Raw genomic sequence first — 19,084 nt, 5'->3', positions numbered from 1 at the left:
TTGGTTATGATGTATAAGTCTTTTGGTATGCTGTTGGATTCTATTTGCAAATATTTTGTTGAGAGTTTTTGCATCTGTTATCTTTAGAGAGATTGATATGTAATTTTCTTTTCTTGCAATATCCTTATCTGACTTTGGATGATGTTTGCTTCATAAAATGTGTTGGGTAATTTTCCCTCCTTCAATTTTTTAGAAGGGTTTAAACAGGACTGGTGTTAATTCGTCTCAAAATGCTTGGTAGAATTCACCTGTGAAACCATTCGGTCTTGGACTTTTCCTCGTTGGGAGATTTTTGATGACTGGTTCAATCTCTTGTGATTCGTTTATTGAGTTCTTCTACTTCCTGTAGAGTCAATATAGATTGTTTGTGCATTTCTAGAAATTTGTCCATTTCATCTAGGTGTTCTAATTTTTTGGCATGCAGTTTCTTATAATATCCTCTTTTGATCCTTTCTTCTCCCCCTGTGGGGTCAGCTGTGACTTCGCCACTGTCATTTCTGATTTTATTAATTTACATCTTCTCTCTGTTTTCCTTTGTTAGTCTAACTAGGGGGTTGTCAATTTTATTGACCTTCTGAGATAACCAGCTTTTGGTTTACTTGATTTTCTCTAATATGCTTTTGTTCTCAATGTCATTTATTTCTGCTCCAATCTTTATTATTTCTCTCCTTCTGCTGACTTTGGGGGGGTTTGCTGTTCTTTTACTAGTTTCTCCTATTGTTCATTTAGGTCCTTGATTTTAGCTCTTCCTTCTTTTTTAATATAAACATTTAGGGCTATAAATTTCCCTCTCAGGACTGCCTTTGCTGTGTCCCATGGGTTTTGATAAGTTGTGCTCTCGTTTTTATTCGTCTCAGTGTGTTTACTAATTTTACTTACAATATCTTCTTTGACCCACTGATTATTTAAGAGTGAGTTGTTCAGCTGCCATACATTAGTGAATTTACCTCTTTCCTCTCTAGTATTGATTTCATTTCATTTCATTATGATCCGAGACAGTTCTTTGTATAATATCAACCTTCTTATATTTTTTGAGAGCTGCATTGTGACCTACCATGCAGTCTATCCTGGAAAAAGATCCTTGGGCATTTGAGAAGAATGTATGAACCACCGAGTTTGGGTGCAACGTTCTGTATATGTCTGTTAAGTCATATTGTTCATATTGTTCAAGTTCTCTGGTTCTGTGTTGATTTTCTGTCAAATTGTTCTATCTAATGATGGGAGTGGGGTGTTGAAGTCTCCAACAGTTATTGTAGAGATGTCTATTTCTCCTTTCAGTTTTGCCAGAATTTGCCTTATGTATTTTGGGGCCCCCTGGTTAGGTGCATAGATATTTATGACTGTTATTTCTTTCTGGTGGATTGTCCCTTTTGTTCATGTATAATGGCTTTCTGTATCTCATAAAGTTCTTGCATAAAATTTTTTTGCAAAAATCTCTTGTCTTTTTCTTTCAGGCTCTAGGGCTTCTTTTAATATTTCCTGCAAAGGTGGATTCTTTCTTACAAATTCTCTTAGTTTCTGCTCATCATCTTTTAAGCTCACCTTCATATTTAAAGGACAATTTTGCTGGATAAGGAATTAAAAGGCTGGCAGTTTTTCTCTTTCAGTTTCCTAATTGTATCATACCACTGTCTTCTCGCCTCCATGGTTTCCGATGGGAAATCCACACTAAGTCTTACTGGGGGGCCCTTGTATGTGATGGCTTGCTTCTACCTTGCTGCTTTCAGAATTTTCTCTTTATCTTTGATGTCTAACATTCTGAGTAGTACGTGTCTTGGAGTAGGTCTATTTGGATTTATTCTGATTCAGATATGCTACTCTTCTTGGACATGTCAGTTCATTTCTTTTGTAAGAGTTGGGAAATTTTCAGCTAGCATTTCCTCAAATACTTTTTCTGCCCTTTTTCCATTCTCTTCTTCTTCTGGAATTCCCATGACACAAATGTTGTAGCATTTCATGTTATCACCTAACTCCCTGAACCTCTGCTCAATTTTTTTCATTCTTTTCTATCTTCAATTTTAGATACTCTGTCTTCTGTATCACTTATTCTTTTGTGTATCATTTTGAGTCTGCTGTTGTATGCCTCTAATGTATTTTATTTTATTTTTTTAAAGATTTATTTATTTATTTATTTCTCTCCCCTTCCCTCCTGCCCCCGCCCCAGTTGTCTGTTCTCTGTGTCTATTTGCTGTGTGATCTTCTTTATCTGCTTCTGTTGCTGTCAGTGGCATGGGAATCTGTGTTTCTTTTTGTTGTATCATCTTGTTGTGTCAGCTCTCCATGTGTGTGGCACCATTCCTGGGCAGGCTGCACTTTCTTTTGCGCTGGCGACTCTCCTTACAGGGCACATTCCTTGTGTGTGGGGCTCCCCTACATGGGGACACCCCTGCATGGCATGACACTCCTTGCGTGCATCAGCACTGTGCATGGGCCAGCTCCACACAGGTCAAGGAGGCCGGGGGTTTGAACCGCGGACCTCCCATGTGGTAGATGGATGCCCTAACCACTGGGCCAAGTCCGCTTCCTGCTCTAATGTATTTTAGATGTCACCTGTCATGTCTTTCATTTCCATGAGCTCTGAATTACTTTTCTATTCAGGTTTTCAAATTATTCTTTGTGCTCAGTCAGTGTCTTCTTGATTTTCTTGATCTCTTTAGCCATATGTCTTTCATCTCATTAATTTGATTTGGGAAATTTCTGTGCAACTTGTTGATTAGTTGTCTCAAATCCTTAGTCTTTTCTAGGGCTTTGATATACTCCTTTTCTTGGGCCATTTCTTCTATTTTCTTAGTATAGCTTATAATTTTTGCTGATGTCTAGACATCTGATTAGGATGGTGAGTTTACTCATGCTCAGTTTCTCTCTCTTTATTTAGGGATTTAGTAGCATTAGTCTGTGTGTTACTGCTGTTCTTTGATTCTTGGTTCACCTTATTCTGGATCTTTAGAATTGTCCCAGTTAGTTTTTCAAAACTGGGCTCTGGACCCAGTTATGGGTTGCAGACTCACTTCCTAAGGCCTTGGGGAGGGAGACTATAAAGGCCAGAAAAAGCCTCTTTTACTTTTAATTTCCTCATGTGTACTTCCTTGGTCTGCCAGTTGATGGTCCCTTTGGCAGCCCTCTCAGTTCACTGCCTAGTTGTAGAGTGTTTGCTACAACATGGACTGGATCAATGTGGTAGAGGCCTCTGCCTGGAGGCTAAGAGCCTTATACTTCAAACTTTTTCAGAGGCAGTTCTCCAACCTTTGCTGCCCGTCCCCTCCCTGTTACCAGGTAGGAAATAATTCCACTCCCCTCTGCATCCTCAACAACCAGCCCCCATCAGTGGAGGGAGATTGAGAGGCCAGCTCTCTTTAGTCCAGAGCAGGCTCCCAAGCAAACACCGGCGAGGCCACACCCAGCCTGGAAGGCTCGTGGGACACAGCAGACCAAATTTATGGGTCGAATGCTGAGTCAGCCTTAGGCTGTGTCCCTCTTTCCCTTTTCCTGGGAAAGTGGATCCGTGGGGCCCCCTTTGTCTGTAGCCGCTGGCCCCAAGGCCTGAGAATTCAAAAGTGTCTCTAGTGTGGGGGAGGTTGACAGCTGCAGCCGCTGCAGATCTTAACTCATAATTATGCCATCACATTTCTTTTCCTTTGTCCCTCTCTCCTCTGGGTGGTGTCCAGCCTTCCCCAAGTGTCCTAAACCCTAGAAGATTTTTCTCCAGGCCATTTCTGCTTGTCCTCTAGTTATTTTTTTCTGGGAGAGAAGTCTGCCGTCTTCCCAGAAGTCCTTCTGAATGAGTCTAAATGTGGCTGGGATAGGGGGAGTCTCCGCCATCCTTGCTCCTGCATCCCTGCAAAAACTTAAATGATTTTTCTCTTTTCCCAAAGCCAGCATTTCAGGTTTGACTACATAATGGACTGAGTCAGATAGACCCAAGTCCAAACTGCAGCTGTGCTCCAAATCAGCCTCTTAGGTAGGCCAGTAACATCTCTGAGCAGGAGTCAAATGTCCTCGTCTCAGCTCAGGGTCTGGAACATTCTGTATACGGATATTTTAAAATGCTGGTGCTGGAACGCAGGTCTCTACAGTAGAACCTGTAAAGTGGGGAGGAAGGGAAGGCTCAAGGGAAAGGAGGTGGTGGGGGGCAGAGTAGCACAGCCCTGGCGTGAGAGATTCCTGGGCAGGCCATGGCCCAGACCAAGCAGAAGGGCAGTAGGAGTGGAATCAAGAAAAAAGAAGGAGTGAGAAGTAGTTAAATTCCGAATATATTTATTTATTTTTATCTAAAAACTTGTATTATTGCTTTATTTCAAAAGTATCACGTGTTCATTATAGAAAAGTTAGAAAATCTATTTACTCAAGCAAACAATACAAAAAGATTACTGCAATCTCATCAGCCCTGGAGAGCCATGGTCTTGCAGAAGTTTTTTTCTGCATATTCAATTAGGCAACATAAATCTTGTGAATTAGAGCTCATAGTCTTCTCTAAACTGCTGGGTATTTTTTTTGAACTAAACAAGATGTAACAACTATCTTGCCGTGTGAATGAGTCTATCCCCACCCTAAGTGTAAGAGGGCTGCTATCCCACTGCGCGGTTGTACCACTCTTTATTTGGATTCTGGTTAAGGCAGGATAGTGACTGTGAATGGGGGACAGAGGCAAGGAGGGAGCAGTAGCCAAAGCCTGGGTGCTGAGGTCCCTGCTCTCAGCTGGAGTGGGGTCACCGTGACCTTGACCAGACACATACCGCTTGGTCCCAGACCTCCCTGTCAGATGGGGGAGTCCCCCAGGACAGCAGTTTTCAAATATGTCCCAAACAGATGCCAATGTAGAGAACCGTCCATGGTGGGCCAGACGGGATGCGTGGGGGTAGGGGAGGGCGACGAGGAGGGCGGCACCGGCCCCCAACCCCACCCTCCGGGCAGTCTGAGCGCGACGCTGGCAGAGGCCAGGCTGCAAAGCAGGGCTAGTCCACAGCCCTCGTTTTCCCTCTCCGTGGTATTTGGACGCCCGCCGTCTGGCCATCCCCTCTCTGGCAGCAGCACAAATGAGAGTTAAGCTGAAGTGCCTTAGTATTAAAGGAACAACCCCACGGACAAGGGAGGAAAGAAGGAATCTCGTGGGAACAAGCCCTCGGGCCCCGCAGGAGAGCCCAGCGATGCGGACTGTTCAGCGGGGGCCAAATTAAAACCAGGCGTGGGCGGCAGCCCCCGCCCGGCCAGGTCCCCACAGCCACAGAGGCCAGCCCGCAGGCCACACGGGGGGGGGGGGTGGGCATCACACACAAGGACCTCGAGGTGGGCCCCTTGGGTGCAGCCTCAGTTTCCCCATGTGTCATAGGAGCGTCTCCAAGTCCCTCCGGTTCCTGGAGGTTCTGCAGCTCTGGGCGGCTGCCCGGGGTGGTAAGGATGACCGGCAGTAGGCCCTCCAGGGCGATGTGCCGTGGCACCCGTTTAGGAGCAAGGGCTCCAGGAGGCTGGGGTGGAGGCCTCCCAGGCTGGAGGCCACCTCCTAGGAGCAGAGCCACCCCTTTCCTGCTGGAGAACTTACCCTGGGGCCCGAGCAGCGGGGGAGCTGGAGGCCGACAGCCCCGCCTTTGATCCTGCCTCCCCTTTTCCAGCCAGCCGTGACGGTCTTGATCCTTGCAGGCTCAGCGGCCCCCCAGTCCCCAGGGAGGAGAAAGCGTGGGTGCCCAGGAGAGAAACGCCCCTCTCCCACCCAGGAAGGGCTGCCCCTGGGGGAAGCCCACACTCACCTTTATCTCTAGAATCCTTCCTGCCAGCCACCTGGAAGGAAGCGACCTCGTCCCACGTGCCAGCACAGCCCCTGGCCCCAGGCTGGCCCTGCCCGAGGGGCCGGGAGGCGGCCAGGTGTGGAGGCCGCTGCTGGAGCCGGCTGTGCCCTCTCCCTGCAGGGAACAGCAGCCACTTCCAGGCCGAGCTCTGCCAGAAGCACTGGCAGGACGTGCCCCCCAGCAGGTGCCACGGCACCCCCCAGGACGCCCGGAAGGAGGCGAGCAGCATGTGGGGACTGATGGTGGTCGCCCAGCTGCTGGCCGGCATCGGGACGGTGCCCATTCAGCCGTTCGGGATCTCCTACGTGGACGACTTCTCGGAGCCCAACAACTCGCCCCTGTACATCTGTGAGTCGTGGGCTCGAGGACGGCCGCGGGGCGGGGGGAGCGGGGTGGGTCCTGACGTGGCACTCGCCAGGGGCTGCCTGGACAGGGCACGTGGGTGCTGGAATCCAGTCTGACCTCCCCGGCCCCCCAGCTGGTGACCGCGGAGGTTTGGGGATCAGACAGAGCTGGGTTTGGATTCCAGCTGGGGTACCCACGAGCTCTGTGGCCGCAGGCAGGTGGCTGAGCCGCAGGGCCCCGGCTTCCTCACTGCGGGTGGGGCTGCCGCTCCGTGGCTGGGTGCTGGGAGACTACGCGAGACGCATGTGACAGCTTCACCCCGTGCTCGGCACCGGGGACGTCCTCAGGACAGGCTTGGCCTCCATGAAGCGTGCACAGCAGAGAGCAGACGGCCCTCTGAGGGCCCAGGTCCCTCCCGTGCTGCAGGCCACACTCAGCACCCTCCGGCTTCTTGCACAGCAAACCGCCCCGCAGGCTCTCTGGGCCCGCAAGGCTACCAAGGCTGTGGCCGTTACCTGGGTCGGCCGCGCTCAAATGCCTTGGGGAACGCTCCCATCCCGGCAGGCGGGTCCTTCCGGCTAGAGGGGGAACAGGCTTGGGTCTGCATGGGCCGCCACTGTCTGGCCTTGTGTACCGCAGGGGGGCCGGGCAGGGCCGGGGCAGGTGGGGGGCATGGGAGCACCGCCCGGCCTCCAGGCCCTCAGCCGCCTCTCCCCGGCTTCGTTCCCAGCCATCCTGTTTGCCATCTCCGTATTTGGGCCGGCTTTCGGATACCTGCTGGGCTCTGTCATGCTGCGGGTCTTCGTGGACTACGGCAGGGTGGACACAGGTGAGTGTGGGCAGGGCCCTCGTGGCTGTCGCCGGCCACGGAGCAGCCCCGGTGGCAGAGAAGCACACTCCAGTGCGCACGGCCGCTTCCCTCCCCCGGCTCACGGCTCCTCCTTGCCCGCAGGCAGCAGGAGCGGGCAGTGGGCCCCCCACTCAGCAGGACCCTGCTGGCTGCTGGGGCAATGCACAGCCAAAGAAAACCCACTTTCTCCCCTCAAGAAGTCTGCCGTGGGGAAACCTTGCGACCTAGGACAGGGTCTCGGCGGGTGCCACCACGGGGCCCTCTGGGTGGGGCTATTAAAAAACTCTAGGTTCCTTGACCCCAAGATACTGTTGATTACTTGAAAAAACGATTCAAAAAGAGTTCCTTTGGGACAAAAAAATAAACACTACGTAAAGTATACACACGGACCGTGGCTCACTCCATGCGGTGTAACATCGTGTGTAACGTGTGGGCACTGGAGCTGGACTGTCTGTCTAATCCTGGTTTCACTTGTTGGCTGAGGGGCCTTGGACGAGTCATTTCATCCTCAAGTGCCTCCGTTTCCACATCTACAGAGTTGTGCAGAGTAGAACATGCCTGGTGCATATTAAGAGGCTAATCAGTGTGAGTTCCGGTTCTTGGAAAAATGGTACAAAATAAATCCCAGTGTGTCTGAGAGTGAGAGAACATTGTCAAGGCCGCATGCACTAACATTTAGGGAGCCAGCCCCAGGATGAAGCCGGCAAGAGCGCACTGCCTGCTCTAAGGCCGCCCAGGGGCAGGAGGGCCGGGGCCTTAACAGAGGGGCAGGCAAAGTGCCTCGAAGTCCAGAGGAGGGCGCGCGAGCCCCTGCCAAGGCAGTCAGGGAGGGCTCCCGGGAAGGAGGCGTCTCACGGAGCCTCGACAGGTGGGTGGGATTCGGCAGAGAGTGATGAGGGCTGAGGCCTTCCCAGTGGAGATGGCCCACCCTGGCCACCGAACCAAGCCAAAAGGGCTGCAAGTGTGGGAAGTGTGTGGGTGGTCCGGAAGGTTCCCACTTGCGAGAAGACATGGCTGGAAGGCAGGTCTGAGTCAGACTTTCAGGAATGACACCCCACGGGTGCCTGGCCCGCACCCAGCCTTCTGATTTCGTTAAACTATCTGAGCCAGCATTCCACCTGGCCAGTGCTGCCAGAGCCTGCAGACGCCTGTCCCTGTACTCGGACCACAGTGGCACCTGCCGACGTCGTTGTCTGTACTGCTCTTGAAAGGAGGAAGCACGGGCAGAGTGGTCCTACCTCCTGCTCGGGCCATCCTTTCCCTTTTGCTGTTGATTCCTGAGTTGGCTCCAGCTGCTCTTGGTTGCCCAAGGAGACCAGCTGCTGACGTCCTTATCCATCCTGGGATCGTGCCCAGGGATGCCTGTGGACCACCCTGCCCCCTCCTCCCTTCCTCTTTACCTGGACACCGCATAGAAACACATGGTAGACTTTCAGATGTGGGGTGGAGACTTGCCAGGAGAAGTCTCCTTCAGAGGCCATGTGGCTGATGATTGTTTCTTCAGGGCCTTCTTTCTCAGGGATCTGAAAGTTGAGGGGCAGGAGAAGTCAGCGTTTAAGAGTGCAGAATTGGGCACTAGGAAGACGTTTGAAATTGGCCAGTAAAATGGCCCCTGCTGGCCTTGACCTTGGAGAACAGCCTTAGCCCTCCTGATCCTCAGTTTCCTGACTGGTTATGGTGGGCAGGCATAGGTCCTACCTCTAAGCTTTGCCAAGAGGACCTGGTGGGATAGCACATGTAAAGCAAGTGGCCTAGTATCTGGCCTGTGGTCAGCCCTTGGGAGAATCCATTCCCCTCATCATTATTCTCGCCAAGGGCTGGAAATAAAATGAGGTGAGGGGACAGTTCTGTCCCTTCAGACCATGGCTTTTCTGACCCTCTGTTCCAAGCACAGTGGCCTCAGCTCTGCAGGAAGACCAGAACAGCCTGCATAAGGAAAGTTGCCTTGTGCAAGGTTCTAGCTCATGGCTCGTATCTTCTCAACTGTGGCCTGAAAGCCACTAAGAGCCCCATCATAAGTTCATGAGATCGTGCAGGCATCCAGTATCACCTGTGCCCTTTTGTTCCTCTTCAGCTACAGTTGACTTGAGCCCTGGAGACCCCCGATGGATCGGAGCCTGGTGGCTGGGCCTGCTCATCTCCTCAGCCTCCTTGGTTCTCATCTCTTTCCCCTTCTTCTTCTTTCCTCGATCAATGTCCAGTGGAGGAGAGGTAGGATTGTGAGCGCGCCTGACCCCACCCGGAGGCGTTTGGGTGGGGGTAGAATATAAGCAGAACTGAGAGATGCAGTAGGTCGAGCAAATTCTGGGTGATATCTAAACAAGTTTCACAGATGCAGGACTTCCCAGAGGCTTGAGAGGTGAAGCTGCTGGGTAAATCCCTAAAAGGTGATCTTGTCAGTGTTCCCTTACCATGCTAGCATCTCGAGGTTCAGGAGGGCTCCAGAGAGCATTTGGAAAACACTGAGTTCATCTAAATTGAGCTAAAGAGTTAAGATCCAGTAAAATCCAACTGTGATGTGGCACAGGTGACTTTTGCATTTAACAGGGCCCTTCAGTGTCCTAATCTGGAGGACTGAGTAAGAAGGGGATTCCTAGCACTGAAGAGTAGGAGTAGGGTGAGAATGGAGCATGTTTTGAGTCGAGGGACCTTTTGTGCATCTATCCGGTCATATCTGCTGGGGAAAGAAATCAGGGAGGGATGAGAATGGGCAATGGGAGAGAAGTCCGGGTGGGGGCTTGATGGTATGTTGGAGGACCTAAAACTTGTTCTAATCCCACCAATTTCTGGGGCACTGCAGTGAGAGGGTGACCACCTGGGTAGCAACATGGTGCCTGGGTTGAGGTTGGCGGTTAAGAAGGAAGGATGGCCAGTGCAGAGATACAGACAAAAGATGGGGCACACAGCTGAGTGGCTGTCAAAGAGCTGAAGCAAGGGCAAGAATAAGCATTCCTGGAGAGGGGGCTGGATTAGAGGAGAAGGAGGGGATAAGCGGGTGCCAAGGTGTTGAGCCAGAGCTAGACCTTGGCGTTTGTAATGCGGTGAATGAGGTCACTGTCCAGCCATGGGGCAAGCAGCAGGGTAGGAGCACCTGGGCTTGCCTAGAGGAAGAATTTCGGAGGTGGGCAGCACATGGTGGTCCAGGGTCAGGAAGACCTGGTTTGTGGACCCAGTTCTGCTATTCGTAAACTAGCTGAATGATCCTAAGCGGGTTGCCTTGTTCCCAAGTTCTCTTCTTTAAAATACCCCTGATGCTTAGAGCACCTGTCTCGGAAGGAGATGGTGAGGAGCGAGACGACGCAGGTGGGGCGCGAGGCAGAGTGCCCAGCGTGGAGTAAGCCCTCAGCAAGCAGGGGTCCTGTTCCTGGCAGTGTCTCCGCTGGAGGCTCCTGTCTGTCACAGCTCGGGGGGGTTGCATCCGTGCTGGGGGTTCGGAGCTGGGGGTCTCAGGCTGGCCAGCGAGTCCACCAGCAGTAGGCGAGCTCAGAGTTAGAAGGCACAGAAAGTGCAGGGAAAGGGCCAGCACTCCAGTTTGGGGCCGGGAGGAAGCAGGGGCGCCACAGAGAAGTCAAAAAGGGCGAGCTAGGCAGGGCGGACCATCTGGACAGGCTGCTCCAGAAGCGGGCAGTTCCTGCAATCCGAGGTCGGGGGGGAAAGGTGGACATGACGGACAGACAAGGGCTGGGATCTGCTAAGACACCCTCAGGCATGTGCCACGGGCCAATTAGACGTGAGACAATATGCTCACAGTTATCGCGGGAGGTGTCGGCCTGAGAGTGCCCTGGTCGTCAGGCAAAACCCCAGCTTGCTGAACTATGGGTGGAGTTTGCGTCAAGAGAACAGCTTCCGTCTGTCCTCCCTCACACACACCTGGGGCGGCTCACAGCAGCGCAGCCCCGAGCCTCGAGACCAGAAGGGTCAAAGGCGCAGGGAAGGGTGGCAGGCTGCGGGGCGCCCGGGCCGCTAACACACGCTCCCTTTGCTGTCTGCAGAGGACTTCTGCCATGGCGGACGAGGCCAGGAAGATGGACGAGGTCAAGTCAAGCGGCTCCCTGGTGGATTTCATTAAAAGTAACGCACTGGCCCAGCAGCCACGGGCGGGCTGGCTCTGGGGAGGGGCCGGTCAGGGGTCCCCAAGCCCATGTGGTATTGTATGTGGGAAGGGGCAGAAAGAGCAGGTGGTCTGGAATTGGCCCTCATCGCCCAGGTATTCCTACAGCTTCTTTCCAGGGACCGAAAGACCCAAATTCAAGCCCAGCCCTCCAGGCGGAGTCCACCCACTCCCCCTCTGGTCTGGCCTCCATGTTCTCCTCGCCCTTGAACCTTCATGTGGAGGTGGCTGTTGCGTGAGGAGACTGTTCCCAGGGTCAGTCTTCCTTCTCTCCACTCGCCACATGGTTTTTTTTAGGCGCATCCAGTTTTATTAAGCCCGTGAGCACGTCCAGTGGGAGTCTGAGTGACTCTGTGCCCCTGGGCTGGCCACTGAACATCTTGGTGCCTCGGCTTCTCCCCTGAGGAAGAGAAAAATGTTGTCTGGAAGGAGGCACCTCGCGAAGGCCCTCCTGCCCTGACAGCGCCTCTGTCTGCAGGGTTTCCCCGCATCTTCCTGAGGCTCCTGATGAACCCACTTTTCATGCTCGTGGTCCTGGCCCAGTGCACCTTCTCCTCGGTCATCGCCGGCCTCTCCACGTTCCTCAACAAGTTCCTGGAGAAGCAGTACGGCGCGTCCGCGGCCTACGCCAACTTCCTCATAGGTGAGTCAGGAGGGCACTGCAGGAGCTGGAGGCTGCGTCTGAGGGAGGGGTGCGACACCTCAGGCCTCCCAGCCAGACCGGACGCAGACAGGAGAAAGCATTTTAAGGACATTTTTCCTGGTCAGTATTCTAGAACATTCTTGGCAGGTTTCTGGGGCCGCTGTGTTTCCTGTCAGGAGCTCGTCCAAGGGCTTCCTCTTCCTGCGTGGCGGGAGGCCAGAGTCTGCCTTGCTCTGGTCAGAGGGGCTGGAAGTCTGACCGTCTCCCAAAAGCCTTGACATCAAGCAACAGAGACAGGGGGCGAGCTGAGCTTGGCCCCGGGCAAGCCTGCCTGCTGGCTCTGCCCTCCTCTCCGGCGGCGTGGCTCCGCTGGCTTGGGGACGAGCGCGTGGCCCACTGAGGCTCACGCCGGCTGCACTTTGGGCTCCCCTGGAGAGCCTTAGGAACACAGGCGTCGCCCCGCCTCGGGTCAGGGAGCCAGCGTCCCGCGGGTAGAGCCCTGAGGCGGCTGAGGTGGCGAACCCCGATGCGGCCTCCCTGGGCACCCAGGGCACTTCGGGTCCAGTCCACAGAGGGGCTTGACCAGACGGGCCCCGAGGCCCCCTGAGAACGTCAGTCCCAGGTCTTAGCTGCCCAGGCCCACCTGCCGTGGTGACATGACTCGGGGGTCATCTCTGAGCAGGCCCCTAAAGAGAGCACCTGTGGTTCAAACATCCCCTAAAACATTTTGTGTGGTCTCTGTATCTTTAAAAAAAAAAAAGATAAAAAATATATATATGTATCTCCTAAAACAGTGTGATTGCCAGGGGCCCCGGCCAGCTTCCCAGGATCCTGAGGCAGGGTCACCCCAGGGCACGTGAGCCCACCCAAGGAGTCGGAAGGCCACGGCCCCTTGCCCCATGCCCACGCCGGGAGGGGCACAGCCCAGGGCAGCTCCCAGAACTGCTGTCCAGCGGCCTGCTCGCGGGGGTGGAGCCCTGCTGGGGGCTTGCCGACACGCCTGCGCAGAACTACTCCCCCCCTTTTTTTTAATAGAGGAACAGTAAATCTACTTTTTTTTCATCTTTGATTATAGTTTGAGTCTGAACACTTTTTTTAAAAATTTATTTTATTTTATTTTATTTTTTAATTATCTTTTTAAAGTTAATAGATCACAAAAAATGTTACATTCAAAAACTGTAAGAGGTTCCTGTATAACCCCACTCCCACTCCACCCCCACTCCTCCCACATCAGCAACCTCTTTCATCACTGTGGCACAGTCATTGCATTTGGCGAATACATTTTGGAGCACTGCTGCACCGCATGGATTAGAGTTTACATTGTAGTTTACACTCTCCCCCAGTCCATTCAGTGGGTTATGGCAGGATATAGAATGTCCAGCATCTGTCCCTGCAATATCATTCAGGACAACTCCAAGTCCCAAAAATGCCCCCACATCACATCTCTTCTTCCCTCTCCCTGCCCTCAGCAACTACCATGGCCACTTTCTCCAGATGAATGCTACAGTTTCTTCCATTACTAGTCACAATAGTTCTATAGCAGAACACCCGTAAGTCCACTCTAATCCACATTTTGTTCCTCCATCCTGTGGACCCTGGGATGGTGATGTCCACTCCACCTCCATATCGAGAGGAGGCTTAGGTCCCACGTGGCTGACGGATGCGATTCTCCTGCTTGCAGCTGAGAACTCCCCTTACACCCAACTCAGTTCACACAGCCACCACCGCCCCGGGCTCCCTGCCCCCCCCAGCCCCTCAGGCCCGCCCTCCATGCCCCCTTCCCTCCTCTCCACGGGTTTAACGAGTCCCTGGTGGGGGGAGATAGATAGGGGGCACACGTCTCGTGTCTTCAGGGGGATGCCCTCCATTCAGCCGGGACGTCTGAGGGCCTCCTCTGTTCCAGGCACTGTTCCCGGCTTCACGGGACGACGGGCACACTTGGGTTATGTGCCAATCCTTTCTAATCATGCTAATTGTCTTCAAATGAACATTTTCAAGGTTTTTCCCCTCTGCTAATAAAAACAGACTTGGATAAGAAACTTAAATGATACAGAAGCCTAAAGAAACAGAAACGGAAACTTGCTGCCCCAGCCGCCTCCGGAGCATCCGAGGCAGCGGCTGAGCGAGCCCCTCCTGCCGTCTTTGCCAGGCACTCACAGCTTAGGCATGCATGTTATTTTTAATAACAAATGCTATTTGATTTTTTATATGTGATTTTCTCCCCCCCCCCCCCCCCGCGGTTTTTGCTGTCTGTGTCCATTTGCTGTGTGATCTTCCGTATCTATTTCTCCTTTTGTCTTCTCTTCTCGTCTTTCTCCTCTAGGATTCACCGGGATTTGATCCTGGAGACTTCTGATGTGGAGAGAGGTTCCCTGTCACCTGCGCCACCTCAGTTCCTGGTCTCTGCTGCACTTCACCTTGACTCCCCTTCGTCTCTCTTTTGTTGCCTCATCATCTTGCTGCGTGACTCGCTTGCACGGGGCACTGGCTCGCCGCGCAGGCACGCCTTCTCTTCTTCTTTTTCACCAGGAGGCCCCAGGGCTTGAACCCGGGTCCTCCCATATGGTAGGCAGAAGCCTTGTCACTTGAGCCACACCTGCTTCCCGTCTTGATTCTCTGCGCAGACAGGCAATTGTCTGCATCTACAGGACTCTGTAGGTGTGAACTTAGAGCCAGGCCTGGCAACAGCGTGTTTCCAGTGGTCCGTGAAGTCACGGCCCCTTCTCCTGGGTCCGGCTCGGTACCTGCAGCCCACACGCACGCTGGGGCCAGCGCGCCCACACCGAGCCTTCCTCTCCACCCGCAGGGGCCGTGAACCTGCCCGCGGCAGCCCTGGGAATGCTGTTTGGAGGAATCCTCATGAAGCGTTTCGTTTTCTCTCTGCAAACCATCCCCCGTGTGGCCGCCGTCATCATCACCATCTCCATGATACTCTGCACCCCTCTCTTCTTCATGGGATGCTCCACCCCGGCTGTGGCCGAGGTCTACCCTGTCAGGTAATGGGCATGAGGGGCACGCAACCCCTTCCAGCCCCACGGCTTCCCTCCTGCTTCCTAAACCCTTTTCTCCTCTTTCCGCTTTTTTAGCTTGTATCTTACAAGGCAACTTAGAAAATCACCTTGTAAATAGTATGCTCCATTATCAGAAGAGATCAGAGGGTCCTTGTGGACCACCAGCAATGAGGGTTAGAATTCTGTATTTTAAGAAGAAGCAAAAACTAATTTAGTTTGGTTTCAAGCGGTGAGCCACGGGAACCAGGAAGTAAACTATGTTTCGCATCGGCTCTTTGTCAGCTAGAATTACAGAGTCTCATTGAGCTGCTGAAGAAAGATGAGAGAAGGCAGCTTGAAAAGACCTGGAGAAGAACAATGAAAGTGATGGCAGACTTGAAAGATTAGGGCAGGGGAGGAGGAGGGCAGGTAAAGTAGAGAATATCAGTTTGCCTCAAGCAAGGCGGCTGTAAGCTCTCAGCCTGGCTGGCGTTCAGGAAGGGCTTTAGAGGCCTGGGAGGGGCAGGCCGCAGAGCAGGAGCATTTTCGTTCCTTCCTGGGTGTCACCTTTCAAAGGCCTTTTCTTTTAGCGTTTGCCACATTGGGAGCCGAACCTCTTGCCTTGGTGTTTTCTCTCTGTCTCACTTTGAAATAATCTGTTCTGTTTGTGGTGGGTGGAATCGGGGGCGTGGGTGAAGGGGGCGTCACTCAGGATTCTACCCCCTGGCCTGGCCTTCTGCAGGCTGACTGTGCGCTGCGAGAAGCTGCAAGAAGCTGAGAAGGCTTCCGGCCCGTCGCTGGCCTTCCCTGCGGCTTAGCGCAGGGTTTTTGCAATCAGACGGGCCTGGGTTCTAGTCCTGGTGCTGCTCTTCTCTAGCTGGGGACATTCCTTGGCTTATCTGAGCTTCCTTTTGCCCACCCACCAGAGGAGACTTGTAGCGCTGTTGCTCGGGTTATGCATTCCCCGCGCCTGGCCCAGGAGACGTCCCGGAAGTGTTACTTCTCCTGAGCACAATGATTTGAACAAAGCTCTGGACCGCAGCTTGTCGGCCCTTATCCCAGCCTCCCCTAGATCGTGAATGTCAGCCAAGGCAGTGGGGGGCCTGCGAGCTGGGCCGTGAGAGCCTCTGGCTGAAGCTCCGGGGCCCGCGTGCCTGGCGATGCCAGCGTTGGCCCGGGAGTGGGCAGCCGGCTGGCCCCGGGCGGCCTCCAGGGCTCCGACCTCTGCCCTGGCCGAGCCAGAGGGGCGCGGAGGGCCGAGTGCCTGTGGCTTCCTGGCTCTGCCTGCCGTGCCTGCCCCTGGAGCCATGGTTGTCCTGGGCCCTGCTTGGGGCAGGGCGCGGTGGCCTGCCAGCCCTCTTCCAAAGGAGAACTTGGTGGGTTTGGCTGAGAAGCAGATGGGTGAGGCTCCAAGCGCAGGAAAAATGGCAATTGCTAGCGGCCCCGCTAGGCGTCGCCCAGGCCCCCGGTGGCACGCCCGGGCCGACACGGCGCCCAGGTCCACACGGGCCGGCTGCCTCTGGCTGCGCGGAGCGTGGAGGGCGCGCTCGGCTTTCGCCCTGTCTGACACCCCGCTTCCTTTTTGCTGGCAGCACATCAAGTTCTCTACACCCGCAGCCTCCTGCCTGCCGCAGGGACTGCTCCTGCCCGGACGCCGCCTTCCACCCCGTCTGCGGAGACAACGGCGTGGAGTTCCTGTCCCCCTGCCACGCCGGCTGCAGGGCCGTCAGCGTGGGCTCCGCGGCCGCCAAGCAAGCCGTAAGGACACCGGGGTCCCGGGGGGCGGAAGCGGCTGCGGGGGCCGGGCCCGGCTGCTGCCGCGCAGGCCGCTGGTTGGCTCCGGGACGGGCAGGGCAGCTCATCACCAGCATCCTGGCCGGCCCCACCCGCCCTCTCCCACTTCCCCTGCAGCCCGAAGCCAATTTAAGTTTGGCCTGTGTCCAACCAATGCGAATTCCTGAGGTCGAGCAGAAGGGCGAGCCAAAGCGCTCCTTCCAGCTCACGCTGACGTCGCTTCACGGGCCCCTGTGGGGTCGGAGCCCTGGCCGTGTTGCAGAGCTGCCGGGGCGGCCCAGATAGATCGAGGGCACAGGGCTTCTGTGATGGGACCTGGAAAGTTAGCGGTGGAAGCGAGAGAAGAGGTCATTTGGGTCAGCCCCTCAGCAGCCAGGTGAGGCCACTCACCTGGGCTGATGTCGTGGGAATACTTAGTGGCAGCTCTGGGACTAGAACCCAGGGCCCTGCCCAGGCAGGGGCTCTTCTCTACAAAGCCCTGCATCTCCTGGCCCCGGGCTTCCACGGTCAGCCAGGCGCAAGCCCCCCAGAGCCGTGTGCTCCGTTATTCAGCAGATCCTTAGTGGACACAGGCTCAGCCACTGGGGCTGCGGATACAGCGCGAGAACATCAGGCAAGACCCCGGCGGCCCCAGCACTTACATCCTATCAAGTAGGCCTGCGAGATGGTTCTAGAAAGTGATCCACGCCCTAGACAGACAGAATGGGGCCTGCTCGAGCCTGGTGGCCAGGGGAGGCCTCTTTGAGGGGGTGACATCAGAACTGAACAACCAGAACAGGAAAACGCTGTGAGGATCGGGAAGCCAGACGTTCCGAGTCCAGCGAGCAGCATGAGGGCCTCGGGGCGTGAATGAGGGGACATGCCCAGGGCAAGAGAGGGAGGCGCTGCTGCTGAGCAAGGAGGAGGCTCGCACCTGATGGACGGGGGCCGGCAGGGCTGGGGCCGAGCAGGCCGGCGTAGGAGCTGCACGCTGTCCATCCTAAGAGTTCCTAAGCGTTCCTAAGGACGCCCCATAGCAAGGGCCGCCTCCCCTCCCCTTAGGCCAGCGTGGAGGACGTGGGCAACGCCAGCCCCTGCCGATCCCCTCCTCTGAGAGTCAGGGCAAGACTCTTCCACGGCCACCTCCGTCGGCCAAGGAGTGTGGGTCCCAGGCAGGGGGACGATGGGGAGCCGGGACAAGATGCCCTCTTAGCTACTTTCCAGGTGGAGGAGTCCGGTGGCTTCTGTGGTTGTCTTATCTTTATGTACTTACCTCTGACTCATCTACTGCCAGAAGTAATCTTGACATGTTTCCAATAATAGCACATGCACGTCAAGACCCAAATCCATTGGCATAGTATCAAGAAGGAAAACAGTAAAGTGTAAGGGGCAAAAATCTACAGGGAAAAAAAATTCCAAACTGAGGGAAGTTACAGCAATATTGTCTGTAACTTATTTCCAAGCTGCCTAGCAGCTAAGGTAAAGAGGGTACATAGTGCTCATTGTCCAGTAGGTGAACGCTTACCAGCTCATTAGTTCTGAGCCTGATGCCGTTACTGCTCTGACGTTTAAATGGCCATCGAAGCAAGCTGCACAAGTGGGTTTCACACAGTTGCACGTGTGAGAGCAGGACCTCCTTCTCTGTCTTTTATAGATAGGCGGAGCCCAGTGGATTCCACTGTGCTCCCCACTGTGGCTGGGCACAGGGGTGGCCTGGCCCAGAGGCCAGCATTCCCACCTTGGATGAGCTGGGCCTGGCAGTAGAATCCGGGGTCTTCCCAGCACACCTGCTAGAAGAGCCCAGCCCAACCTGGGAGGACTGGCTTTGGGAAGAGAGTTTCTGTTGCCCAAACAGTGATCAAAGGCAGAGCTCATGGGGCACCTCGAAACCCCCTCCCGGGCCCTTCTCCAGCTTCCCCATCCGTATCATTCTCCTCCCTACGGGCCCCCGGTAGGAGCAGAGGGGCTGAAACCCGAGGGACGCCCCGACGGGAGCTGGCGCGGACACTGGAAACGGGCGGGGAAAATAGTAACAGCAGGTTTCCCTCCCTTCCCTCGCCTCCCGTCCCAGGTCTACCTGAACTGCAGCTGTGTGCCCGGAGGATCCGCCTCGGCCAGCACGGGGCCGTGCCCCATCCCCTGCGCCCACTTCCTGCTCCCGGCCATCTTCCTCATCTCCTTTGTCGCCCTGATAGCCTGCATCTCCCACAACCCCCTGTACATGATGGTCCTGCGGTAAGCGCTGCCCCCCGGGCTCGGGGCTTGGCGCCCCCGGCCCCCACTTCCCTTGGCCCGACGCCCAGCTGCCGCCCCACGCCCTTTGGTCACACCGTGCAGGATCCTTCGGGCGTTGGGCGTTGGCAGCGTGGCGGGACCCCCACCTGTGCAGGGCTCGGTGCCGAGCACCCCGCTGCCTCGCCTCCCTCACGGTACCCCGGAGCACCGGCTCACCTGCCCAGGCCTGCTGAGCTGGGACGGCCGAGCCGTCTGCTGAAGCCAGCCCACCTTGTGGAAATGTCTGTAGACTTAACTTACTTTTTAATCTTAAGAGAACTGTGAGGAGGAAGGAGAATTCGGTTGGATGCAAAAGAA

The 19,084-nt window shown here is 54.8% G+C and overlaps 1 protein-coding gene across 1 annotated transcript in view; it reads left to right on the top strand.

The window, feature by feature from the left end:
- SLCO2A1 (solute carrier organic anion transporter family member 2A1) overlaps nucleotides 1–19,084 on the top strand; it is a 93,684-nt gene that overhangs the window by 54,459 nt on the left and 20,141 nt on the right. The window contains exons 4-11 of the mRNA XM_058294980.1: nucleotides 5,901–6,128; nucleotides 6,856–6,954; nucleotides 9,050–9,186; nucleotides 10,968–11,046; nucleotides 11,565–11,729; nucleotides 14,536–14,725; nucleotides 16,312–16,477; nucleotides 18,564–18,727. Coding sequence (XP_058150963.1) covers nucleotides 5,901–6,128; nucleotides 6,856–6,954; nucleotides 9,050–9,186; nucleotides 10,968–11,046; nucleotides 11,565–11,729; nucleotides 14,536–14,725; nucleotides 16,312–16,477; nucleotides 18,564–18,727 — 1,228 coding nt within the window. The remainder of the gene's footprint in view (nucleotides 1–5,900; nucleotides 6,129–6,855; nucleotides 6,955–9,049; nucleotides 9,187–10,967; nucleotides 11,047–11,564; nucleotides 11,730–14,535; nucleotides 14,726–16,311; nucleotides 16,478–18,563; nucleotides 18,728–19,084) is intronic.

Source organism: Dasypus novemcinctus, chromosome 4 (genome assembly GCF_030445035.2).
Source record: "Dasypus novemcinctus isolate mDasNov1 chromosome 4, mDasNov1.1.hap2, whole genome shotgun sequence".
Taxonomy (NCBI): domain Eukaryota; kingdom Metazoa; phylum Chordata; class Mammalia; order Cingulata; family Dasypodidae; genus Dasypus; species Dasypus novemcinctus.
This window is presented reverse-complemented; position numbering and strand designations above follow the sequence as displayed.